This window comes from Podarcis melisellensis (genome assembly GCF_964234715.1).
Source record: "Podarcis melisellensis genome assembly, chromosome: Z".
NCBI classification, from domain to species: domain Eukaryota; kingdom Metazoa; phylum Chordata; class Lepidosauria; order Squamata; family Lacertidae; genus Podarcis; species Podarcis melisellensis.
Window position 1 is genome coordinate 48,989,025 of NC_138547.1, and position 27,315 is coordinate 49,016,339.

The 27,315-nt window shown below is 45.7% G+C and overlaps 1 protein-coding gene across 3 annotated transcripts in view; it reads right to left on the reverse strand.

The window, feature by feature from the left end:
• Positions 1 to 27,315, reverse strand: part of GPC3 (glypican 3) — a 239,340-nt gene that overhangs the window by 72,239 nt on the left and 139,786 nt on the right. For all 3 annotated transcript variants that reach the window (XM_081896964.1, XM_081896963.1, XM_081896962.1), the window contains one exon: positions 26,340 to 26,465. In XM_081896964.1, coding sequence (XP_081753090.1) covers positions 26,340 to 26,465 — 126 coding nt within the window. The remainder of the gene's footprint in view (positions 1 to 26,339; positions 26,466 to 27,315) is intronic.

Below are 27,315 nucleotides of genomic sequence, written 5' to 3' on the forward strand. Positions count from 1 at the left end.
ACATTCGGTTAATTATTTTCTCATAAAGTCCGATTATGTTTCCTGTTTCTAACAACATTGTCCCCTTTAATAAAGAATTTTTTCTTGGACCTGTGCATTCCATTTTAACCTTCCATTTCCAAGTATCAGATATTCTGTTTCATTCAATAATTTAGGAAAGGCAGGAGAAACGAATGATGTCAGAGATAACTCAAGTGGAAAGTGGTCACTTTCAGCTCTGGGAATTATCCTGGAGGTATCTCAGTTAATCGGCACATTATTAGAAGTTAGGATATAATGTATGGTGCTAGTAAATCCTCTGGGGGAGATAAAAGTAAAATAACCCACTTGATCCCCTTGACTGTGGCCATTGCATAACAAAAGGTTATGCTTAATTTTAAGTTCACAAAGATATTTCCCAGAACGGTTAGAGATGGTATCCATTGCTGCCCTCTGACAGATTTCATGTTTGTCCTCCAAGTTTAGTCCAGATAATATTGTATTTTGTGGGGAAACAAGGCCGATTCGGGCATTGAAGTCGCCTCCCAAGACAAGCCAAGGGTTGAGTGACAGAGAGTCTATACTTTCAAGTAGTTGGTCAAGTTTTTCCCAATATGATCTCAGTTCCCCCACAAGACTTTACTGGAGGTATGTACACACAGATGCAATAAGTATTTCTCAGGAGACTATCAGAAAGGGACAACACTAAAAAATTAGGGGTGGTCAACGAGGGACACTGTTTGAATTGATACATTAAGAGAGGTTGACACCAGCACCGCCAGCCCCCCATTAGGCCTTCCATACTTTACAGTTTTAAGAGCTGGTTGAGTGTAACTTGTAAAATCCTGTACAGTGGTACCTCGGGTTACATACACTTCAGTTTACATATGCTTCAGGTTACAGACTCCGCTAACCAAGAAATAGTACCTCAGGTTAAGAACTTTGCTTCAGCATGAGAACAGGAATCGTGCAGCAGCGCAGTGGGAGGCCCCATTAGCTAAAGTGGTGCTTCAGGTTAAGAACAGTTGAAGTTTAAGAACGGACCTCCAGAACGAATTAAGTACGTAATCAGAGGTACCACTGTAATTCAACCATAGTGCCTTCTTTTGCCCAAGTTTCTTGAAGAAAGATGATAGCATGTGTTTGTAGATAGGAACAGAAATCACTGTCTTGGATCTTGTTTGGCCACCCTGTTACACTCCATGAAAGAAGTTTAATTGTTTTACAGTGATTTACTGTCAATTGCTGGCCAATGTACTCTCGGAGTTTACCAGTTTTTGAGGCAACTAGCTAATGCTAGTGGAATAATCCAGATGTTTGATTATATCAGTTGTCGTACATAAAGTACTCACATTTGTGTTCACTGGGCCTTTTCTTTGCAAATTGCTCACCAGCAGGGATTCCTTGGGTGTATTTCCTGACTCCTCCTCATCTAAGTATCTCATTTTTGTCCAGTACTCTGGTGGTTCTCGCCTGCCAACCTAGCAGTTCGAAAGCACCTCCGGGTGCAAGTAGATAAATAGGGACCGCTTACCAGCGGGAAGGTAAACGGCGTTTCCGTGTGCGGCTCTGGCTCGCCAGAGCAGCGATGTCACGCTGGCCACGTGACCCGGAAGTGTCTCCGGACAGCGCTGGCCCCTGGCCTCTTAAGTGAGATGGGCGCACAACCCCAGAGTCTGTCAAGACTGGCCCGTATGAGCAGGGGTACCTTTACCTTTACCTTTACCTGGTGGTTCTAAAGTTATCATTATGTTGTGGCCATTGGGTCTGTTGTCAGTCTCTGCCTCCGATTCTTTAATCTCTTTCAATGTCTGGCACATAAGATCAAGCCTCTTGATAACTGTTTGTTGCTCTTCCTGAGGGAGATTCCTAAAGGAGCTGAGAAAATCCTCTTCCAAAGGATTTACAGAGTGCTCAGATTCCGGAAGATGATTGTCTAGAGGAATCGGCTGTTCCTTTTGGCTCACCTGGTTATTTTGATGTTGGGCATGACCCTGCGAATTCAACTCAGGCATGTCTGTTTCCTCCCCACCTGTCAAGTTTTTTTGTGATGTCATTACTTCCATTGGGGATCCAGGCGTTGGTTTTGTGGGCCCCTCTGAAGCACCAGTCCTCATCTTACATAAGGATGCAACAATAGAATTGCGAAATACCCGGGTTGGAAAAACTCCTCTGCTTGACAATCTGAAGTTCAGCTTGTGAATCAGTGAGGGCAGTCTAGTGGGGGGGGGGGAGTTAACATAATTTTTTGGATTTGGTTTGTGGTATTCAAGGGTTCAATCCCAACTAAGTCCGATGCCAGAGAAGTCCAATGCCAAGTAAGTCTGATAAATGTTGTTTGGAATGCTGAGCATCTTTCCAGCTCGGAGTTTGATCTGGCCTTCCACAAATTGCCATGCAGATCTTTTTTGGTTGGAAGATTTAATAAGAAGAGTTTGTTTTAAGAGCCTCTGCACGTTCTATGTTGAGCTTAGGGGTCTGCTCTTGTTGTCACCAATTCCCTTTGGTACTATGGTGTTCTGTTGATGCCTGCTTGTCATTAACTGATAAACTGTGGACCTCTTTGGATAATTGGGTTATTTGAGAGGCAATACCTTTAATTTGTTGGAAGATATGCTCAACCGTTCTTGCAATTAGAGTTAATTGGGTGCTCTCCCTACTTGTTATTCCTTCCTCTCTGAGCAGCACAGAATCAACTTGCCCCATTGCTGGATCCAGTTCCACACTCTAACCTTGAATACTCTCCCTGCACTCACAATCATATTCAAGAGGAGAAAACTGGTTTTTTGTTGGAACTATAAAAGCAGATTTGTTTAAAAAGTCCTCTATTTTAGATTGTTTGGGAACTGATGAGAGAGCTGCATCCTCTGGGTCCCAGTAGCGTTTACTAGCAGGCATAGTATAATGGTGGAAAGCAAACAAGGAGAGGTTTCCTTGACCGCAGAAGAGAGAAAATAGAAAGTGCTCGGTTTGTTCAATTTAAGAGCTTCTCTGTGTGGTGACTGCCAGGAGTTCCAGGAACAAAATATAGAAGGGAGCTGGCGGTTAATAGCTAGCAGCTGGTGGCCTGCCCAGGTTGCTTCACAGAACTTACCCAAGATGTTTCTCATAGCATAGACAAGAAGGTGCTGATAGAATCTCAGTAGGTTGGTAAGTTTAAAGGTAGAGAAGTAAGAAAAAGGAAAAATTACTTCCCTAGGTAGCAATCAACGCTAATTACAGTCCTGTTATCTGCGGAGCTCTGAAGCCTGCTTGCTAAGCCATTGCCATCTTGGAACCGCCCCCCGGGACTTTTCTATTGCTGGGTAGTTCAGCCTATTTGTGATATTTCCCCCCCCCCAAAAAAGAACTTTGGGTTTCGTGAGGGGTGCTTCCCTCTAAAAGGGCAAGCAGGGGTACCTGGACAGGCGGTGGGCTGCCTCGAGTCTGTTATTTCACTGGAAACATTTATGTCTGGCCTAGCAGGTGATCCTAGGGCTTTGGTCCGCTTTGGTCCGCTTTGCCCTAGAATTCGATGGCCTCCTGCAACATTCCGGCCTGCTTCCACCTTCCACCCAGGGCCTTCTTCATTGACTGTGATCAAAGCTCAGGGGCCTCCCATCTAGTAAGGAGGGAGAGAATTTTCCTCCTTCTGGCCCCCTTTTCCTGATTCACAATTTTTCCAGAACTGGGCTAGGTCTTTAGGGAGGAAGGTAGCATCCCCTAGTGGTGCACGAAGCATTGGTTTCATCGGTTCCTTACATTGTTTAGTTTTTTGCAGACTATGGCAGGGCCTTCGCAGATGTTTCCAGAGCTTGCTTCTCCTGCAAAGGATGACTTGCTGATGCCCCAGGTGCCTTTTTCCAGAAGGAAGCATCTTCAGAGGCAGCGATCCAGGAGGAGGGCAAAGAGGAGCAGGGAACATGATTCCACCTCCTTGTCAGGTACATCATTCCTGAGCTCTGATGATTCAGATATCACCTTGGACCTCTACAGGGGTCAGGGTGAGGTTGTCCCGGGTCCTTACGGATCATCCTGGATAGCTCAGCTGGTCAACGCGTGGTGCCGGTAATGCCAAGGTTGCAGGATTGATCCCTGTATGGGATAGCCTCATACTCCTGCATTGTAGGGGAGTGGACTAGATGATCCTCGGGGTCCCTTCCAACTCTATGATTCTATAAGTGGTGATTCGCTATGGTGAGAATGTTAAACGCTGGGCTGCCCTCATCCCCACAGCTCGCTGGGATTGCAGGGACGTGTGGACCACTTGCGCAGCTCCACATTTCAAATGGAAATTCCCTGAGCAATAGAACCTGAAGCTGGTATGTAGGAAGCCAGCTCAGCAGCAGATTTGTTGGGACGTCTTTAGGGCAGTGTTTCCCAACCGGTGTTCCGCGGCACACTAGTGTGCCGCCAGGCGTTGCCTGGTGTGCCGTGGGAGGGAGGCGGGCGAGTCGGGCGGCGAGAGGCGGGGCGGCGGCAGCGAGGAGAGGCCGCCCAGCGCGGGGCTCTCGCCGTCTGCCTGCCTGGCTGCCTGCCTGACGCGCAAACCCCCGGCGCAGGCGCCCCGCTTGTTGACACGGGAGGGGAGGGGGGAGAGGAAACGCTGCTGGTGCCGCTGCTCCTCGGCGGCGGCTCCTCCTCTCAGCCCGCCCTGCCTATATTTGCACCAATCCCCGTCCACTAAAGCATTCGCGCCTCCCAATGGGAAGCCTTGCCGGGCGGCGGGCGCTGCTGCCTGAGAGTTCTGAAGCCACGCCCACTTTCCCAGAGACTGGCAGTTCTGAGGGATCCAGGGCAGGGCCGGCACGCGCGCGCGCTTCTTGCTGCCCGGGCGCTTGCTCTAATCCCGCCTTCCCTGGGAGGGAGGGACGGCGGTGGCCGCGAGCGTCCGGGGCGGGGCGCGCGCTGGCTCTCCCTGGCAGCCCCCGTGCCTGGCGTTCTATCAGTGCGCCTCCTCTCTCTTTCCCCACCCATCCTCCACGTGCTGCGCTCTAACCCGGAGTTAGAAGCGAATTAGAACACGCCCCCCGTGTGTGGTGTGTGTTTTTTGCTGCTCCTCTTTTTTTAGGGCTTTTTGGCGGCTTTTGGGACGGCGTCGAGGGGTGGCGCCCACGCTCCTTGTGCGCCCGCCCCGGAGGCTCGCACGCGCGGTAGTGCTAGAGGAGGAGAGAGGTGGGCATGGCGGCTGTTTTGGAGCTGTTGCTGCAGGACGAAGTGGCAGCCAGCGCTGTCGTGCGGTGGCTGAAGGCGAGCCAGAGCCCCTGCGCCGTGGAGGTAAAACGCGCAGCGCCGCCCTTGCTTCACCCAGCCCTCGGTTCGAGCGGGAAGTATCCGGGAAAACGGAGTTGGTGCCGGCCTTCAAAACTCTGCACTCCAAAAGGGAGGCGGGAGGAAAAAAAAACAGGTCGACCACTTGAGGTTTCCTCCTCTGGCGGGATGCTAAGTGGGAAGCTGCAGCCTTCAGGCCTGCGCTATGTGAACTCCTGAAGGGCTCTTGCGGTAGCTTTTCGGGAGCCCAGGTGTATATATGTGCCCCCCTGAGGGAGCCCTTCACTGAACCTGAGAACCCTGCTGTGGAGTTGGTGGGACTGAGTTGCTGTGCGCCCTTACGAATCCTTCCCAAATGCAGCTTTAATGATTCAGAAACAAGACCTACAGAATTCGTTGGAAGTTACTATTTTTTTATTTTTTTTTACATAAGTAAAAAGTGACCTTTCCCCATCTGGCATGGTGGTGTGCCTCGAGATTTTTTTCATGAAACTAGTGTGCCTTTGCCCAAAAAAGGTTGGGAAACACTGCTTTAGGGATTCTTGCCAGCGTTGGCCCCGTAAATTCACACATCTTGGCGTTAGATGCTTTGGGTGCCATTTGGCTGTTGCTTGCTGTGAAGGCGGACAGCCCTTTCCTGGTGGAAGGGGGGGCTCATGGCGGCAGCATAAGACGCCCCCTGCCCAAGTGGTGGCTGGGGGCTGGCAAGCAATAGCTCAATACCTCTCACCCATATTCCCATGAAATTACCTCCCTTGAAAGCCTGGCTAAAAAGTTATCCAGATAGGTCAGCGGCTTTGTGCTTGTGGGAAGGGTTTTCCCAAGGTTTAGGATTCCTCTGGCTTTACAGCCAGTGGCTTGGAATACAGCAAATCAAGGGGGCCACTAGGGGGCGTATCAGAAGATGGCTGACCATAACATCTCTCCGACCCACACGAGGTAATTTGGAGGCTATGATGGGGGTAATTAGCCTCCTTAACCCCTCCAGGATTATGGGGGGGACGGCCCTTGCCTGCTGTGCCCTATACCACCCCTGAATTTGTGGGGATGGGGGCACTAGGCACAAAGCCCTCCGGTGGGATTCCGGCGCTCCTCGATGCTGTCTCTGATTCGCGCCACTAGCTGCAAGAATCTTCAAAAGAAACAATTTGGAGGAGATAAATTGCACATACTTCAAGGAAAGAGGGGGAGTAAAGACTGCTGACGGAAGAGATCTCTGATAAAACAAGACAAGAATAAAATATGAGAAGATATGTCAAGATACAGTACGGCAAATGACTGAGGGGGGAGGGGGGAAACCTTCCTTTCTTTCTCTATGGATTAAACAAGAATCCCCTCCCCTCACGAGTCAGAAATGTCGTTTTAAGGACTTAAGCTGTGGATTTAAGGCTGTGTGGAGATAAACTTTCGAACCAAAGCAATGTTTCAAGACGAAGCTGGAAAGTTAAGAGTTTTGGAATGACGCAGTTAAAAATGCCATCGCCATTTTGGGAGGCACTGTCAGAGGTCTTGAGTCGGGGAGGAGAAAGAGAGAAACAAAGCTGTTTACATATCGTGGATTAACTCCTCAGTGGGACTTAAGAGAGACAACTGCCTAATTTATGATGGAAAGAGCGATGTTATCTACGAAGGAGATGATATATGGAAACCATCTGGACTTAGATTGGAAGAACGGGAAACTCACACGGGATTATTATATTTGTGTTTATCGGCTTAAGGAGACTAACAGAAGAGATCGTAAAGGAAAAAGAGAAATTATATGAACAAGATATGATGTGGAAACACCAAGATAAGACTGGATAGAACTATGAACTCTCTTTGGACTGATTGGGACTGATTTGGACATTAACGCAGTAACAAGAAGATGATTTGAATCCCCCTTTGGATCTTGAAGTATGGGTCCCCCCAACAAAATTTAAAAATTTGGCTTTGTAATTCGGAATTTATGTGATGTGATTTAATTTGATGTGATTGGCCAGTTAATAAAAATAATTTTTTTAAAAAAAGGAATACAGCAAATCAAGTCGGTTAGAGAGCTGACGTAGCCAGAAAGAAGGTTAGGAAAGAGTTTGCATTGGGACGTATAGTTGGATCCCCTTTGATTCTCCTTCTATTCCCGATTTGGATTTATCCCATTTGGGGATCATCCCTAAGAAAGCCCCATGTAATTCCATCTGATCCATATTTATTGCATCCCAAAGGCACCTCAGGGAATGATGCTATCCCTCTGGAATTGTTCCGTGAAATACGTGTCTCTGGATCAGGCGGTTGAGCTTACCAACAATTTGGAAGAGGTGCCTTGTTGGCAACTTGCAATATTTAATTGGCTGTTAGGCTGTTGCCGGTTCACCCTTGAGATTTTAAGTGGTTGGGCTTTAATTTGGATGGAGCTTAATATATAGATAAGGTGATGCCGATCGGTTGCACCATAGCTTGTGCAGCATTTGAGTCCTTTAGAACCTTTCTGGATTGAACATTGCGAGTCAAGACTCGTTTAACTGGGGGTACCATTATCTTGATTATTTTACTGGCTGGTTCATGTGACACCAGCCACTGCATAGTCTTACTGGACGCCTCTTATTCCCTCACTGAGGAGCTGAGTGTTCCGTTGGCAGTGGATAGGTCAGTGGGTCCTACCGCCCTTTTATGGTATTTAGGGGCCAGCTGGATACCATTGCTCAAACATCTGCTTGCCTGTGGAGAAGCTGTTTGCCTTGAAGGAAGTTATTCTTGTAATGCTTCCTCTGAAGAAGTGTTGCTTTGTCAGATCCTATCATTGCTAGGTCAGTTCATCATCAACCTTTTATTTGACCGTCAGTCAGAAAAAAGTACATTTGTCAATACACAGTTAAACATCCAGGAAGATTTTGGAGCTTAGCCAACACTAAAATGGGCTAAACAGATAGCCCCATATCAATACAGTCAATTATAGTCTTGCGACGCTTAAAAGCTAAAAAAAGAAATTTGGCCACCAAGGAAGGTATAGCTCTAGTGACATTATTCAGCACGTGTAAAACCTGGTTTTCTCTGGGTAGGAAGCTAAATTGACATAGGAGTGGATCTATAAAATTTTGTCTAAGCTCTGCATAAGAAGGGCAAATCAAGAGAATGTGTTCGATGGACTCAACCACACCCATGGCACAATGACAGGTTCTCTGGGCGTATGGTACTCCCCTGTACCTTCCCCACAATATCGCAGAGTCAAGGACATTTAATCTAGCCGCTGTAAGAAGTCTGCGGTATTCCACATAGTGGATTTCTGCAAGGTAGGGGGCTGGTATGGTCCGATAAATCTGGTCCCCTAGGAACATCCCTGGTTTTACCTGGGCTATGTCCTCTTGTCTGGCAATGTCACTCAGTCTCCGGGAGATCACAGCTCTAGCTTGATTGTACGTCATAGACTCAAAGTAAAGGTGAGACAATCCGCAGGATTGAACCTCATTAATGACCTCCCTTTCCCACGATGATTGGAAATCGTCCCTCAATATCAAGGGGGCAATACCCGCTAGGTCAGTTAAATTTTGCATGCAGGGTGGTTCCTCCAGGCCTCCTTCCGTTCCTGCTTGGCCAGGTTGTCTCATGGCTCGGGGTTCCTTCATCATCGTGTACTCTGGCCTTGAGCCTGGCGTGGCAAGGCAATCACATGTGACCTAACTTTTATTGAGTTTTCCCCATTGAAGTGCCGGCGCACATCTGGACTGAGGGACTGTCGGGTCTTTCTTGATCTGATAACCCGGTAGTGGTGAGTGTCTTGGCAAAACGGTCCTCATGCTCCGGCAGAGTCTCCGCCCCTTTTATGTGCTTTCCAACTGCACTGCTTAAGGTTTAATATTGTGTTTCCTGCTCGCTTTATTACAGGATCATATAATGTTTTCGCTGACACTCTATCCCGTTTTTTCAGATGGAGAGCTTCAGATTCTAAGCTCTGGACGCCCACCTATAGCCAGACTTTTCTGGAGCTCCTGTGGCACTTGGCAACAATTAATTATTACGGGGAGTAGCAGCTTCCGTTTCCCCTTCCGCTTTTAGGTCTTATGAGAAGGCCTGGACTGATTTCTTACCTTTAGCTGGCAGTCCTTGGCCATTCAAAGGAACTTACCTCATCCTCAGAGCAGGTGCTGCAGTACTTGGCTCACTTGTTGCACATCGGACGTGCTATTAAAATAATCAGATTCAGTCCGCTGCAATTTCCTTCTTTGGTTAAGCTTATTTTTCCAGAGACCTTTGCGCAAAGTATGCCATGCACAGGGTCTTGGAAAGTTGGAGTAGGCTCCAACCTCCTGGCACAGCGGGCAGGGAGCAGGTCACTTTGACCTTCTATGCATTATCTGCAGCAAGTTAAGACTTGTCTGCTGGTCAAAGATCGAGGTGAGACTCCTTTCTGCTGTGTATTCAATTGCAATTTTGTGTGCTGTGTGTTGGGGAAGTTGTGTTGGAGCCAGCACGGGGTGGAGAGTCTAGAGGCTTATTGCTGCAGAACATTTCCTTATCTGTTTTGGAGCTTGTTGTTAGAGTCAGGAGCTCTGACCAAGTGGGTGGGGGTGCCACCATCAGGCTTCTGGCCAATGGTGAGGCGAGCCCTTGCCTGGTTATGGATACCAAACTTGGCTGCTTGTCTGCCACTGAATGTGCGCCTCATTCATTCTGGGGCCTATCAGTGGACAAGATTCAGAATACCGGATGTTGGAAGTCTGACACTTACAAGGGTTACGTGAGGAAGCGTCACCAATGATGCCTGTGCTGATGCCTGTCTGTTATTTCCTTTTTCATAGGAGCAGCTGTGTACATTTGGATTGTCTGCCACAGCATTGTGCACTGGGCTGGCAAGCGCGCTGATGAGTCTGGACTGGGGTGCCACCTCGGCCTTCCTGCCCTTGTGAGCGTATACTGGATGTCCAGATGGGGAATGCTTTGGGAGCAGTTCCTCCCTTTGGTGCAGTCGAGTGTGACCTGTGAAGGTCCTCCCGCAGCGCTGGTGGTGCAGCTGGGCGAAAACGATTTGCCATCTTCCCCCAGCATAAGTTTGTGTTCCTGCATGCGAGAGGGCTTGGATGAGTTGATGGCAGCTCTCTCTGGATTCAAAATATGTTAAGGCATTGGTTTAAAGTGGTCTGGAGGGTGGGTGGAGCACCTGTCCCCTCCAATGCGCAAAGGTATTCCATTAAAGGAACCCAGGGGCTTGGCATGCTTTCATCTGAATCCCTGGTGTGGGGTTTGGGCCACGCAAGCCCCTGGAAGCATGCGGGAAGAGGTGAGGATATGGTGCCCAGCTCCATTTTCCTCCCCAATATTGTTTTCCCTTACTGGCTTTCGCTGGAATCCGGAAGTCAGTTCTGCCCCTGGGCGGGGACAGATAGCCGTAACCAATGCCTAAGCAACCACTCACATTTATGTATTTTAATAAAGTTGTGTGAATTGTGATTTATTTGGGGGGTGGCTTGGGGACCTTGACACGCAAGAGAGAAAATAGGCCGATTTGGGTCCCAGGTGCTTTCTTATTTATTTCATTTTACAGATTTATAAATCGCACAGCCAGAGCAGCGTGTAATAAGATACCATACAAATTCTAATAGCAACAGAGCCATTTCTACCTGTGTGCCACTAACCCTCCTTCTACCACCTCCAATTTGAGCACAACATTCATTACCCCCCACAGGGAAATCCCTTCCACATAACCTGCAATTCCACCCCTCTCCCAGCCAGGTGAATGCAGGGTGTGAACATGTGCACTCCATGCACCCCAGTCTCCATGGTGGAGGGGGCAGGATCCACACTATGCTTTTAAAGCACAATTTAGCTCACATGGCTTTCTCCCAAAGCATCCTGGGAACAGTAGTTTGTTATGGAAGCTGAGAGGTGTTAGGAGGCCCCTTTTCTCCACACAGAACTACAGTCCCCAGAGTTCCCTGGGAAGAGGGAATGACTGTTAAGCCACTATGAGAACTGCAGCCATGTCAGGGGAATGGAGAGTCTCCTAATAACTCTCCGCACCTTAGAAAACTACAGTTCCCACAATGCTTTGAGAGAGCTCATGACTGTCCAAGTGGTATAACAGCACTTACAATGTAAGGTGTGGGTGTGGCCTATGGATAGTATGCCCTCCCCTTTTCATGATTCTAGTCTGGTGGCCCAAATATGGCTTGCCTAAGCCTCTGGTGGACTACCATATGCAGATGAATTTGGCTTCGAGTCCCTGAAGATGGGAGGGGAAATGGAAAGGAAACAAAGAGTCTGCCAAGCTCCAGGAGGCCCACCTCCGCTTCTGCCTTGTTTGCTTACGATTTGTATATAAAACCTTTACACAATATGTTGGCAATAAAAGCAAAATTGGAAACTAATTCATCTCCAGGAGCAAAGCAGAAGGAGTTTAGGGAAGTGGTTGAAGTCTTTTAAGTAATGAGGGAATAAACTGAGAAAAGGGAAAGTTTAAGATGAATTATGTTTGTGCAGGATCCAATTCTCTTCTTCACTGTTTGGTAACAGCAGCATATTCTCACAATGCGCTTGGAAAAAAAGTTGTTTTGAAAAGGGAACTGTGTCATCTTATTCAGGAGAGAATTTTAAGAATACACCACCACCAAGAAGCTTATGAAATTCTGTCAATCTGAACACATATTAGGATTTTAGATTTGAGAACTGAGGAAACCCTGACATGTGTGTAAAATCCTTCAATTAGCAAAGAATTCAACAAGCCTTTGTATATACATTTATAAATTGGGAATGTGCCACTTGGGAGAAGTATATATTGCCAGCATTTTGCCATCAACAGGCAACATCTTTTGTAAACACAGTCTTGTTACTTTTCACCCCTCCATATGAGTTTCTCCAACAATTCTGCAATTTCACAGCCAAGAGCCTCTACACCCTGCGGTGATTTGAAGAGAAAAGCTAGTTTCCCTTGGAACATTTCATACAAACATAGTATGCACAGCCGTTCATTCATCAGCTCTGGCTACCACTGATGTGAAACCAAGGCAATGGAGCTTTAAACCAAATCCTGGGGAGAAGGGAGACAATATTGCAAATAGTACAAATGACAAGGAAATTACTGAAACCTGGTGAGGTGAGACTTATGACAGGAATCTTGAAACTGAGGGGTATAGCCTATTCAAAAGAAAAAGATCAAACAGGAAGGGGGGGAGTAGGAGGAGCATTATATGTAAAGGATTAGTACACTTGTGATGAGGTCCATGACCTGGAGCACAGAAAGCAGATTGAGAGCATATGGGTAAAAATTGTAGGAGAGGGAAGGAACAGGGACCTATGGGTTTCTGATATAGACCTCCAGTTCAGACTGTGTACTTGGATGATGCCTTCCCAGGGCAGATTACCAAACAATAAAGATATAGCAGTCATGGCTGCAACTATCCTGATATCAGTTGCAACTCAAACTCTGCCAAGAATGTAAGGTCCACCAAACTCTTCAATTGCCTCAATGACAATTTAATTTCCCAGAACATGTAAGAAGCAACAAGGGAATTGTCTACTGTAAAATAATGCATGGTGTGGAGAAGCCAGTTAGATAAAGAAAAGTTTTCTTCCCTCTCATAATGAACTTGTGGACATCCAGTGAAGTTGCTGGAAGATCAAAGAAAGTCCTTCTTCACGTGGCACATAGTTAAGCCATGAACTCGCTCCCCCAGGATACAATGATGACCACTAACTTGGATGGCTTTAAAAGAGAATTAGACAAATTCATGGAGGAGGAGAGGGCTATGGATGGCTAGCAGCCATGATGGCTAAGAGCCGCCTCCACAGCTGGAGGCAGGAATGTTTTCAGATATCAGTTCCTGGAAACTGCAGTAAGGCAGAGTGCTCTTGTGCTCAGTTCCCGCTTGCCAGATTTCCTTTGAAGCATCTGGGTGGGCTCTGTAAGAAGAGGAATGTTCTTGGATAAGGTGGGTCATTGGGTTGCTCCAACATCTTACATTTGCGCACATACTTTCTGCTTCCGATAAGGTTCCAGGAGACCTTGACGTTCCAATCTGAGTTGCAGATAAGCAGCCACGTAGCCTGCACATTGCTCTGTGGGGGTTTTATTGTGCAAGTTTTACTCTTGTTCCACTGAGTTGCTGATCAGTAAAAATTAAACCTCACTGGGATCCACTGAATATTTGGGCATTGATCAGGATTTGCCATGGGATGCAATGATATTGATTGCCATCACTGCTGCTATTTTATTCTGTTGCAAGTTGCTTGGAAATCTGTGATAACAAGTGATTAACAAATTATCTACATCAATAATATTAACATTATTGGTCATTTTGAGCCTAATTTCAGCAAGATTGAAGTGCAGAGAAGATAGCACTCTATGAGTGCCATATGTGTGAGGTTCTGTTGTGTTTTTGTATTTTCTGTTGGAGTGGCTGGGGCAACCCAGTTGGATGGACGGGGGGGGGCATAGTATTAGTTCACAGACCCAACATTATCAATCCATGCAATACATCATTAGCAAGCAAAAAACACAAAGCTAATGCTAGGCTGCATTAATAGAAGTATACTGTCCTGATCAAGGGAAGCAATAGCCCTGCCTTGGTCTGACCACACCTGCAGTCCTCTGGGCACAGCAATTTAAGAAAGATGTTGACAAGATGGGTGCAGAAAAGGGCAACTAAGATGATTAAGGTTGTGGAAACCAAGCCTTATTAGGAATGGTTGAGGGAGTTGGGTATGTTTAGCCTGGATAAGAAGAGACTGAGAGGAGATATGAGAGCCATCTTCCAATATCTCAATGGCCATCACATGGAAGATGGAGAAAGCTTGTTTTCACTTGCTTCGGAGGGTGGGACTTGTACCAATGGATTCAAGTTACAAGAAAGGAGATTCAGGCTAAATGTCTGAAATAACTTTCTGACAGTAAGAGCTGTAGAACAGATTCCCTTGAGAGGTGATGGACTTGGAGGTTTATAAGGAGAGGTTGGATGGCCATCTATCAAGTATGGTAACTGCTATGTGCTCTATGTGAGGCTATCTTTGATGATGGTCTGGAAGCTAAAGTTAGTGCAATATGTAGCTGCTAGTCTGTTGGCCACTTCAGCTCCTTAAGGTCATATTATACCGGTCCTGAGAGAATGGCACTGGATGCCAACTGGATACTGAGCCAATTTAAGTGACTGTCAATACTTACAAAGCTTGGGCCCTATATCAAGTTCTGGCCACTACAGTTTAAGGAGGAGACTGAGAAGCTGGAACATATGCAGAGGGGGATGGCGACCAAGGTGATCAAGGGTCTGGAAACAAAACCTTATGAGGAACAGTTGAAGGAGTTGGAGATGTTTAGCCTGGAGAAGAGAAGACTGGGAGTTGATATCATAGCCCTCTTCAAATACCTGAAGGGCTGTCCATGGAAGATGGAGCAAGTTTTGTCTTGTTCCAGAGGGTAGGACCCAAACCAATTGATTCAAATGACAAAGAAAGGAGATTCTGACTAAACATCAGGAAGAACTTTATGATTGTGAGAGCTGTTCAACAATGGAATGGACTCCTTTGGAAGGTGTTGGACTCCCCTCCCCCAAACATATTTTTATTGAAACTTTTGCATAAAGACAAAGTACACAGAACAAATGAAAACTTTTTAGACGCATCATTCAATAAAAGGTTATTTTAAAGCATCTGTTATTCTTCCTAGCCAGAAATGAGGTATAAGATCATGGGAAAGGGTAAGGGGAAAGGAGAGTGGAAGAGGAGGGGGAAAGAATAAGACTTACTGAGAATAAGTCCCCTTGAAAACTACGCATGAGTTGTAGGAGGATCCAGATCTTACTATTTATTTATAAAGTCATTAAAAGGTTGCCAACTCGCAAAGGATAGATTTTTTTTGTTGTGCCTTGCATAACCCGGGCATGCTGGGACAGTTTCTCCTATAAAGCTTTGTGCCATAGTTCATCAATCTATTTGTGGTGTGGAAAATGCACAACATCCTTCCAGTGACTCCAATCTAGCTGTTGCCAAAAGGAAAGCTAGCAATGTTTTAGTGTGAATGGAAATGTAGACAATATTTATTATTGCCAATAGTGCTGTGGTGGGACATGGCAAGATATCTTAACCAGAAATAGAACATAAGGCACCAAGTAATAGAATCATAGAAGGGGCCACAAGAGCGATCTAGCCCACCCCTGCAATGCGGAATCTTTTTCCCAACGTGGGGCTCAAACTCACCACCCTGAGACCAAGACTCATGTTCTACCAATTGAGCTATCCCAGCAATCAAGTAACTTGTTCCAGAAGTGGGTGAGTGCTTAACCACTCCACCACATGTGGATAGTAGTGCCAGTTTCTGAGCAGCCTTACCAACATAAGAGGGAGTCAGATTGATGCTATGCAGGCAAGGAGGTGTCCAGTGCAAGTGAAACAGGATTCATAAAATTGCTTCTTGAGTGTTTGTCAAAATGGATTTCAACAGTGGGTTTTTGTCCAAAGCCTGTCCCACATCTACTCCCCTATTTGAGTGGTGAGGTTGGTTTCCCACTGCGATCAAGGAGTTGTGGACAACCCCTTCTTTAGGACAAATAGGAGTTTATAAATTTGGGAAGCCATCCCTTTGTAGGCCAGGGTGGATCAGGCGCAGTGGTTTCATATGTGGCTTGAGATCGCAGAAGTTGTGCTTGGTTGTAGAGTTTGCATGCAGATCATAGAATCATAGAATCATAGAGTTGGAAGAGACCCCAAGGGCCATCGAGTCCAACCCCCTGCCAAGCAGGAAACACCATCAGAGCACTCCTGACATATGGTTGTCAAGCCTCTGCTTAAAGACCTCCAAAGAAGGAGACTCCACCACACTCCTTGGCAGCAAATTCCACTGTCGAACAGCTCTTACTGACAGGAAGTTCTTCCTAATGTTTAGGTGGAATCTTCTTTCTTGTAGTTTGGATCCATTGCTCCGTGTCCGCTTCTCTGGAGCAGCAGAAAACAACCTTTCTCCCTCCTCTACGTGACATCCTTTTATATATTTGAACATGGCTATCATATCACCCCTTAACCTCCTCTTCTCCAGGCTAAACATGCCCAGCTCCCTTAGCCGTTCCTCATAAGGCATCGTTTCCAGGCCTTTGGCCATTTTGGTTGCCCTCCTCTGGACACGTTCCAGTTTGTCAGTGTCCTTCTTGAACTGTGGTGCCCAGAACTGGACATAGTACTCCAGGTGAGGTCTGACCAGAGCAGGATACAGTGGCACTATTACTTCCCTTGATCTAGATGCTATACTTCTATTGATGCAGCCCAGAATTGCATTGGCTTTTTTAGCTGCCGCATCACACTGTTGGCTCATGTCAAGTTTGTGGTCAACCAAGACTCCTAGATCCTTTTCACATGTACTCCTCTCAAGCCAGGTGTCACCCATCTTGTATTTGTGCCTGTCCTCTGATCCTGTCCTCTGGGGTGTTAGACACCCCTCCCAGTTTGGTGTCATCTGCAAATTTGATCAGGATGCCCTTGAGTCCATCATCCAAGTCGTTGATAAAGATGTTGAATAAGACCGGGCCCAAGACAGAACCCTGTGGCACCCCACTAGTCACTCTTCACCAGGATGAAGAGGAACCATTGATGAGCACCCTTTGGGTTCGGTCAGTCAGCCAGTTACAAATCCACTGAGTGGTAGCATAGTCAAGACCACATTTTACCAGCTTCTTTACAAGAATATCATGGGGCACCTTGTCAAATGCCTTGCTGAAATCAAGGTAGGCTACATCCACTGCGTTCCCTTCATCTATCAGGCCTGTAATTCTGTCAAAAAACGAGATCAGGTTCGTCTGACATGACTTATTTTTCAGAAATCCATGCTGACTATTGATGATCACAGCATTCCTTTCTAGGTGCTCACAGACTGTTTGCTTAATGATCTGCTCCAGAATCTTCCCTGGTATTGATGTCAGACTGACTGGGCGGTAATTATTTGGGTCCTCTCTTTTCCCCTTTTTGAAAATAGGGACAACATTTGCCCTCCTCCAGTCTGCCGGGACTTTGCCTGTTCTCCAGGAGTTCTCAAAGATGACTGCCAGTGGTTCTGAGATCACATCTGCCAGTTCTTTTAATACTCTTGGATGCAGTTCATCTGGCCCTGGAGACTTGAATACATCTAGACTAGCCAAGTATTCTTGTACTATCTCCTTAGTTATTCTGGGCTGTGTTTCCTCTGCTGAATCATTTGCTCCAAATTCTTCAGGTTGGGCCTTGTTTTCTTTATCAGAGAAGACTGAGGCAAAGAAGGCATTGAGGAGTTCAGCCCTTTCTGTGTCCCCTGTTTGCATTTCACCATCTTCTCCTCTGAGTGACCCCACGGTTTCTTTGTTCTTCCTTTTGCTACGAACATACCCATAAAAGCCTTTGTCAGAGCTGCCCAAGGTCCCAGCTCACAGAGGACCAACGCCAGTTCTTGTTATATACAAAAGTCTTTATTAAGGTTCAGTTTCGATTCCAAAGCCGCGGCGCGCAGCTCTACGTCTCAGCTGAAGCTCCGTCTGAATCTCCTTCCCCCAGACACCAGTTCAAGACCCTAGCCTTGCTCCACCTCCTCCTCTGCTCTTTTCTCCTCTGGGTCCTTCTGCCCGCTGGGGTGTTGCCCTTTCTGGACTCTTCTGATGCTGACGAGTCCCCGGATTCTTCCCCCTGCCTCCGGCGTGCTTTAGGACCTGGCTCCCAGTCTGCGCTCCCAGCTGTCCCGCGCACCTGTACATTTGAACTTGGCGCGCGCGCCCAGCCTGTAACCTTCCTCCTGACCGTTACACTGCTTCTGTCACTGCTTCCCCCTTCGGGGGGGCTCGCTGGATCTGACTTCCCCTCTGTTTCTTCACTCAGCGACAGGGGCGTGGTCAGCCCTGCCTCATCTTCTCTTTCCCCTGGAGTGGAAACCGGTCCTGACACCTGGGACTCGTCCCCCCCGCTACGCTCTGGTGGGGAAACTGGTCCCGATCTCCAGCTGCTGCTTTGGGAGTCACCGCTGGTTCCTTGCTCCTGGTGCCTCCCTCCCGGGAACCCCCTTGCTCTGGCTATGGGTGCCCCCTTCTGTGAATCTTCCGACTCACTGGACAGACTCATGGAATCTCTTGCCCCACTGTCTTCCTCACCTACACTGCCCTCGGATTGTTCCCCTTCGCTCTCCGCTTCCTCCTTCCCCTGTGCCTCCACTCCTGAACCCCTGACAGCCTTTTTTGTTGCTTTTAACCTCTCTAGCAAGCCTGAGTTCATTCTGTGCTTTAGCTTTTCTGACTTTGTGTCTACACGTGCTGGCTATTTGTTTGAATTCCTCTTTGGTGGTTTCCCCCCTTTTCCATTTTTTGTACACATCCTTTTTTAATCTTAGCTCAGTTAAAAGCTCTTTAGATAGCCACCCTGGCTTCTTTAGGCACATTCCATGTTTCCGTCTCATTGGTATTGCCTGAAGTTGTGCTTTTACTATCTCCCTCTTAACAAACTCCCAGCCATCATGAACTCCCTTTCCTTTTAGTATTACTGTCCATGGGATCTCACCCAGCACTTCCCTAAGTTTTATGAAGTCGGCTTTCTTAAAGTCAAGAAATTGAGTCCTAGTATGCTTGGCTGCTCCTTTCCGCTGTATAGTAAACTTCAGAAGAGCATGATCACTCGCGCCTAATGATCCTTCCACTTCTACCCCACTAACCAGGTCATCAACATTGGTTAGGACCAGATCTAAAATGGCTGTTCCTCTTGTTGCTTCTCCCACTTTCTGGACAATGAAGTTGTCTGCAAGGCCAGTGAGGAATCTGTTTGACCTTATGCTCTTGGCTGAGTTTGACATCCAACAAATATCCGGGTAATTGAAGTCCCCCATTACTACTATCTCCCTTCCTTTTGCATGCTTGGCCATCTGTTGCAGGAAGGCATCATCTATGTCCTCCGTTTGGCTTGGGGATCTATAGTAAACTCCCACAATGAGGTCACTGTTATTATTCTCTCCCTTAATTTTGATCCAAATGCTCTCACTTTGGCTTTGAGGTTCTAAATCTTGGATCTCTTCACAGGTATACACATCCCTGACATATAACGCCACTCCTCCTCCTTTCTTGTCTGGTCTGTTTCTCTGAAATAGATTGTATCCCTCCATTATTACATTCCAATCGTGGGACTTATCCCACCAGGGTTCAGTGATGCCTATTATGTCATATTTAGTTTGCTGTACCAAGAGCTCAAGCTCATCTTGTTTATTTCCCATGCTTTGCGCATTAGTGTACAGACATTGAAGTCCATTAATCATTCCCCCGTGTCTCTTATTTAAGGATTTTTTCCTCCCACCACTAGGTCTGCGTGCTGTTTGCTCCATTTGGTAATGGAGATGAATGAGTTTGTAAATCCTGCAGCCATGGGTAGGAGATGCCTTATAATCTGACTGCTAGTGCCTCTTTTCTGATGGGTCTGCCTCTAGGAAGAAGATTGTGAAATCTGAATACCCCTTTCGCTTCCCAGTCTGCAGGTGCTTATCCTCTTGTTTAAAGTTGAGGAAAGGAAGAGCCAGAGGAGGAAAGGGTGCAAGAGGAGCTTATCATTTCCAGATTGAGAAAGGGAGTCTTAAGAACAGATTTTTAATTTTATTGACTGCATTCCAGGACATAGGCAAGAAAGAAAGGCCTCATATCGTCAGTGGTTTTGGTGATGACTCCATTCTTACCCAGGGCATGTCCAAACTGCTGGTGGAGCATTGTTATTATTCATTTTAGTTGAAAATGGTCTATAGAGGGTATTTTTGGCAAATCTGTTGTGCTTAACTTTTGTTGGTGTCGCACTCTATGGTGTGTTGCTCCTTCTTTAGAGTCTTGGTGGGTTTGTCTATTGGCAGAACTTGGGATAGAAATGGAAAGCAAGGTAAGGTGGCCATTCTGAGGGCAGTAATACAACTGAGTCGTGAAAGGCCTGTTTGTTTCCACCTGCAAATAGGTCAGATTGCAGTTTGGAAGCAAGGCTGGTGCCATTTCTTTTTGTACAGTTGCTTTAAATCTTTAGTTAGTGTCACCCCCAGGCATCTGAACGCTGAATAATATGGCTAGAAGGCAGAGAAGGTTTGCATTAGGTTTCTTGCTTCTACAGGGATACTGAAAGTCATTATCGTGGATTTGAAATTATTTTATTTGATTCCTGCTGCTGTGTGAAACTGCTTTAAGATGGATTGGAGTGCTGGTATCGCTCAGCTAGGACTTGTTGTCATTATTATTACCTCAACTGAAAACAGATTGATAGTATGTGAGTCTTTTCCTGATGGTACGCCTTGAACGTTGTGGTTTCTGATCTTGTTTGCCAGGATTTCAATCGCTAGAGCAAACAATGGGGGGGGGGGAATTCAGCAGGTAAACATGTCAAATGCCTCATTGTAGTTGGATTGCCAGTGATCTGAGTCTGTTCATTTAGGGTTTGTGCTGATTTGTATATGTGTGGTCTACAAAGTGGAGCATTTCTCCCCTCCAAATTTAATTTTGTTTCACAAAGATTTCATAAAGCTGCGCCCAACTCTGCCTAAGGCCTTGAATGGATCCAAGGAAATGAAGGCTGCCTGAATTTTGTTTGAGGAAATTTTACAAATGGCTTTCAAGGCTTGGTGTCTAGAGCAGGATATGTGTTGCTTTGGAATAAGTCCTGTTTGATGGGGAGATGTCAGCACATTCTACCTCTTTACCATTACTGCTGACAATATTTTTGCATTTTTGCATTTGAGAAGTAAGATCCTAAAAGAGCTGAGTCTTTATCCGGTTTGCATACAACCGCTATCTTGGAGAGTCCCCAGGATGCAAGAATAGCTCCACCTTCAAGCATATTGCTAAAAGGTTTAGTGAGCCATGGAGCAAGTTCATTTTTAATACTTTTTGTAGAATGTGGCACCCAGAGGCATAGAAAGGTCTGGTGGTACCCGGTGCAGAAAATTTATTCTCTCTCTCACACACACACCATTAAAAGAAGGAAAAATAAGATACTTACAGTTGCAAGTGTTATTTTCTGGTTTATTTACTTAACATTGTGAGCATAAGTACTTAAAACTCCCCCTGCAACTTTGTTCTTACACCCCACCTCTCCTCCTGTGTGTTCCAGGGTTTGGGTCCTGAGTTGAGGGAGCTTTTGCTTCTCTTCTCTTCTCTCCTTCCCTCCCTCCTCTGCTTGTTTGCTTGCCTGCCTCCTTCCCATCCTCTCCCTGCCTGCCTGCCTGCCTGCCTGCCTTCTTCAGCAGCCCAGGAGTGCGGGGCAATGGCACGCCACCCGCCCGTGACTCCCAAGCCTCCCCCGAGCTGAAGGGGGAAGGCCATTGGCAAAGCGGCACAGCTCCCCCCTTCCCCCGATGGCTCGGGGTAGACTTGGGAGTCACAGGCAGGTGGCACACCAAATGTCACCCCCCTCAGTGATTACACCCGGGGTGGCATGTCCCCACCACACACCCCTTCCTACACCTCTGGTGGCACTGAATCCACCAAGAGCTGGGGATTTCCCATTTTTAGTGTTTTGCTAATGGAGAATACCTCCGATTCTTGTATTGCACTATTGAGAAATTACCCTTGATTTGGTGTAAGCATGCCTATCAAAGATGATGTTATAAAGTTATCCATTATTTGCATGTCAGAATTACTTGGGAAGTATAAGTCAGAAGAGAAAGTGCTGAAGTCCTTATTAATGTCCTATAGTGTATTTCACCTGCTTCTGTCCATGTTGAGGCAATTGAGTTCAAAGGCTGGTAACTTGAGGCCCCTTATCTCCAAATTCATAGTATTTGCCTTACATTTAGTCTTTGCCGCATTAATGTTGCTTTTCCCCAGCAATTGCCATTCATGTTTTTTAGACTGAAGAAGGTGGTATGCTTTACCCCCCTGCTTGTTCATTTATATTCTCTTTCAAGATGTCTGATCTGTTGTTCCTGTTGCCATGTTAGGGATATCCTGGTTTTCCAGATCTTGCTGGTTTCCACAATGCAATGGCTTCTCAGTACCACCTTCACAGCATCCCAGAGGGTTCAAGGCTCCCTGCCTGAAGTGTTATTGCTTTCTTAATATTGTTCTATTGTTCCTTTCAGGTTTGATGCAGCCAGCACTTGGGTGAAAGTTTCATTGGTGAGTAATGCAGAAAGCTTTTGTCCATGCAATGTCTGTACTGACTGGTGCGTGGTCTGAGACAGCTGCTATTCCATTTTCCTGCCGCTCTGACTTTTTGCATGAGTCCTGAAGAAATCAATATATAATCATAATGGGAATAAATAAAGCAGTGTGAGAAAAAGCTGAAGTCCCTCGTGCAGGTGTCACCATAATCCCACCAGATCATGAGCCTCTATTATTCACACTGCTTTAGTGCCTGGGCTATTATTTGAGTTTGCACTGTGGCTCTTGTCCATAGAGTTATTGAGGCAGATGCCCCCCCCCCCCAATATTATGGAGGCTTTTGCAAAATCCTTGAGATTGTTCAGTGTGAATTTTAAGAATGTTGATTGATTTGTGCATACAAAGCTCCCCGAGTGTATAGTTCTCTGTGAAGCGTCCCCTTTACAAAACATCCATTTTACAAAGGCGAATCTGCCATTAAGATCTGTGATGGTATACTGCATTACAAAGGGACTTTTCTGGGTAATAATAACTGCTACCCCTCTTGTTTTTGATGTGCCAGTTCCACCTACTTGTGATTCTAGCCGTCTTCCCTTGAGATTCTATACCCATAATTTTTCTTTTGCTCAGTTTCCTGAAGAAACATGGTTTCCGGTTATTATTATTTTCAGAACACTTAACCAGGCTTCCAAGCTCTTTTACATTCAATGTCAGTACCTTAATTGAGCCACTAGATGGAGCTCTTGTGCTTGAAATACTCATTTAGCCAGAAAAATGTGTCATGCAATAGGTGGAAAGATAGAAAAAAAGGAGTTTGAAAAGCGTAGAAACTTGAAACAGTAACTACAAATTGAACAGAACATTAAACTGCCCCCTTCAGTCAGGAAGTTCCTCCATTACTGATGGAGTTTGGAGCAATTCTGAGAGTTGCTGCTTTTCAGGGGAAAATTGGGGGGGGGGCAGTGGGGAGCCTGTTTCTGAGCAGAGTCTGCTCTCTCCCCACGGCTTGTAGTTGTGATTGCAACCATCCACCTTGCTGAGAAAAAGTCCACTTAAGATTTAATAGTAATGGTAATGAGAAACACTTACGTTTTGCTTTCAATCTGTTTCACTTGAAGACATTTCAGGGCTTGGGTTACTGGCTGGTCGCTTGCTTCTCACTGTGCATCAAGCAGCACCTTGCACCGTGGATTAAGTATGGATTAAGTGGTTTGGGGGGGCGGGTTCTAAGCTTTTGGTTTTTTGTGTGTTTTTTTTATAAACATTTATTAGAGTTTTTAGAAAAAGAATACAATAACAATACATATTATTACTTTGTTTTAACAAAATTTCATAATATCCTTGAACTTCCTCACGTCTCCCGCTCCCATTTACATCTTTAATAAATTTTTGTCAAGCAAATTATCATCTTATTTCCAAATCTATAACCACTTGCTAAAATACCATAAAATAATTCTCCTGCTAATTATTTCTCTTAATCTCTCTTGTCATCAATTCTTAATCTATTTTAATGATGGCCAGTTATTTATAACCAAGCATCCTTCTTAACATTCCACTAAGTCACAATATTTCTGCAGGTAAATCTTGAATTTCTTCCAATCTTCTTCAATCCTCTCTTCTCCCAGGTCTCGGACTCTGCCAGTCATCTCCGCCAGTTGCATATAGTCCATCAGTTGCATCTGCCATTCTTCCAGTGTGGGTAGATCTTGAGTTTTCCAGTTCTTAGCGAGTAGTATCCTTGCTGCTGTTGTTGCATACATGAAAAATGTTCTATCTTTCTTTAACACCTTCTGGTTGACTATGCCCAGAAGAAAGGCCTCTGGTTTCTTGGTAAAGGTATATTTAAACACCTTTTTCAACTCATTATATATCATTTCCCAGAAGGCCTTCACTTTAGGGCAAGTCCACCAGAGGTGGAAGAATGTTCCTTCATTTTCTTTACATTTCCAACATTTATTATCAGACGAATGGTATATTTTGGCAAGTTTAACTGGGGTCATGTACCATCTGTATATCATTTTCATTACATTTTCTTTCAAAGCATTACATGCAGTGAAATTCAACCCAGTGGTCCACAACCTTTCCCAGTCCTCAAACATAATGTTATGCCCAATGTCCTGTGCCCATTTTATCATAGCCGACTTAACCATTTCGTCTTGCGTATTCCATTTCAGCAGCAAATTATACATTCTTGAAAGTACCTTAGTCTTAGGTTCTAACAGTTCTGTTTCCAACTTCGATTTCTCCACCTGGAATCCTAGCTTTTTGTCACTTTTAAAGATTTCCTTAATCTGAGCGTAATGTAACCAGTCTCGCACTTTATCCTTCATTTTCTCCATACTCTGCAGTTTCCAATTATCCCCATCTTTTTCTAACAGTTCCCAATATTTTGGCCAATAGGCTTCCATATTGGGTCTTTTCCAAGCCTTAGCTTCCAAGGGTGAGAGCCACCTTGGAGTTTTATTTTCCAATAAGTCTTTGTATTTTGTCCAGACATTAAACACTGCTTTTCTGACAATATGGTTCTTAAAGGCCTTGTTTATCTTAGCTTTGTCATACCACAAATATGCATGCCAACCAAAAGCATTGTTATAACCTTCCAGATCTAACACGTCAGTGTCTTCGAGAAGTAGCCAATCTTTTAGCCAGCAGAAAGCTGCAGCTTCATAGTACAGCCTTAAGTCTGGCAGGGCAAAGCCCCCTCTTTCCTTTGCATCTGTTAATATCTTAAACTTGATTCGGGGCTTTTTGCCCTGCCAGACAAATTTGGAAATATCTCTCTGCCACCTCCGAAAACACTCCGTTTTGTCCACAATTTGCAATGTTTGAAACAAGAACAACATCTTTGGCAGCACATTCATCTTAATGGCAGCAATTCGGCCTAACAAAGAAAGCTTCAATTTTGCCCAACTTTCCAAGTCTCTCTTAATTTCAGACCAACATTTTTCATAATTATCCTTAAATAGACTCAGATTCTTAGCTGTTATATTAACCCCTAGGTATTTTACCTTTTTCACCAATGATAATTCTGTTTCTCTCTGAAACCGTTCTGACTCTGTATCTGTCATATTTTTCCCTAACACCTTCGTTTTTTGTTTATTTAGCTTAAATCCTGCGACCTGTCCAAAATCATGTATCAGTTGTAATACTCTTTTCGTACTAGATTCTGGCTCCTGCAATGTCAAAACTAGGTCATCTGCAAAAGCTTTAAGTTTATATTGTTTCCGGGTTCTAAGCTTTTGGAAGTGTTGTATCTGCTGCAGAAAACATCTTTCCATTATGCTGGACTAGCAGTTGAAAGGGGAAGGCCCAGCAATACAGCACTCCCTTTTCTTGCTGAGCCTGGTGCCCCTTCATTCCTGAGGACTGATCATGCTGCCTGGGGGCTGATGGGAGTTAGAGGTCAAAAACAGCAGCATGGTCACAATTCTGAGTCATCCAATGAACCTGAGCGTTGGAGGGTTCAGAACAGACATAAATAATTCTTCATACAGCACAACATTAAATATGACCCCCCCCCCGCAAACTTGGATGGCTTTAAAAGACAAATTCATGGAGGATGAAGACTTATCAATGGCTACGAGCCACAATGGCTACGTATCTTGTGCCTCCACTGTCAGAGGCAGCCATGCTTCTGAGCACCAGTTGCTGGAAAAGCAGGAGGGGAGAGTTCTGCTGCTCTCGGGTCCTGCTTGCAGGCTTCCCACCTGCTTGGCCATTTGGAGAACAGGATGCTGGACAAAGTGGGCCTTCGGCCTAATCCAGCACCCAAGCTCTTCTCAGGATGGGATTTGGAGTCCAAAGACACACGGAAGAACTGCGGCAGATGGACAGCATAATACAGTGGTACCTCAGGTTACAGACGCTTCAGGTTACAGACTCCGCTAACCCAGAAATAGTACCTCGGGTACTAAAGTGGTACCTCAGGTTAAGAACAGTTTCAGGTTAAGAACAGACCTCCAGAAAGAATTAAGTTCTTAACCTGAGGTACCACTGTACGAAGAATTTCAAGCTGGGGCCAAGCATAACAACAACAACAACTCAGCATCACTAAAGGGGAAGGAAAGAAAAGAAATGAATTCATTTTACCTTTCTACAACTTCATGGCCATTCCAGCAATGGGTATTATTCTGTGCAGTGGAGCTGTGGCTGCAGATGTATTCTGGTAAACTGCTGTAGAAACTACTGTGGGCTCTCAGTTTTGTGATAAGTTCCCTGAAACAAAGTAGAGATGCCAAAAATGAAACTATAGGCTTAAACAAGTAATGCTATTGTTTTAAACTAGTTCGCAAACCAGTCTTGAATCACAACAGAAAGCATTTAGCAGACACAAACATAGAATGAGTTAATATGCTTGTCCTCCAGTGGTTGGTTCCTTGGGTTAGCATGGTGATTTAAGTGGTGTCCAGTCTCTGTGTGGCTTACTGAGCTGAAATCCTACAGAGATGCTTTGGGGATTCCTCCTGCAACAACTTTCACCAATATTTAAACATGACATTGTAATGTTTTCCTCTGCCGCTAGGTGCTGCTGGAGGATTGCAATAGTTTTGGCTTCTGCAATAGGCAGAATACGCAGAAAAGCAGCATTAAGCACATGTTGTTGTTGTTTAGTCGTGTCCAACTCTTCGTGACCCATGGACCAGAGCATGCCAGGCACTCCTGTCTTCCACTGCCTCCCGCAATTTGGTCAAACTCAGGCTGGTCTCTTTGAGAACACTGCCCCACCATCTCGTCCTCTGTCGTCCCCTTCTCCTTCTGCCCTCCATCTTTCCCAACATCAGGGTCTTTCCCAGGGAGTCTTCTCTTCTCATGAGGTGGCCAAAGTATTGGAGCCTCAGCTTCAGGATCTTCCAGTGAGCACTCAGTGCTGATTTCCTTAAGAATGGATGCGTTTGATCTTCTTGCAGTCCATGGGACTCTCAAGAGTCTCCTCCAGCACCATAATTCAAAGGCATCAATTCTTCGGCGATCAGCCTTCTTAATGGTCCAGCTCTCACTTCCATACATCACTACTGGGAAAACCATAGCTTTTACTATACAGACCTTTGTTGGCAAGGTGATGTCT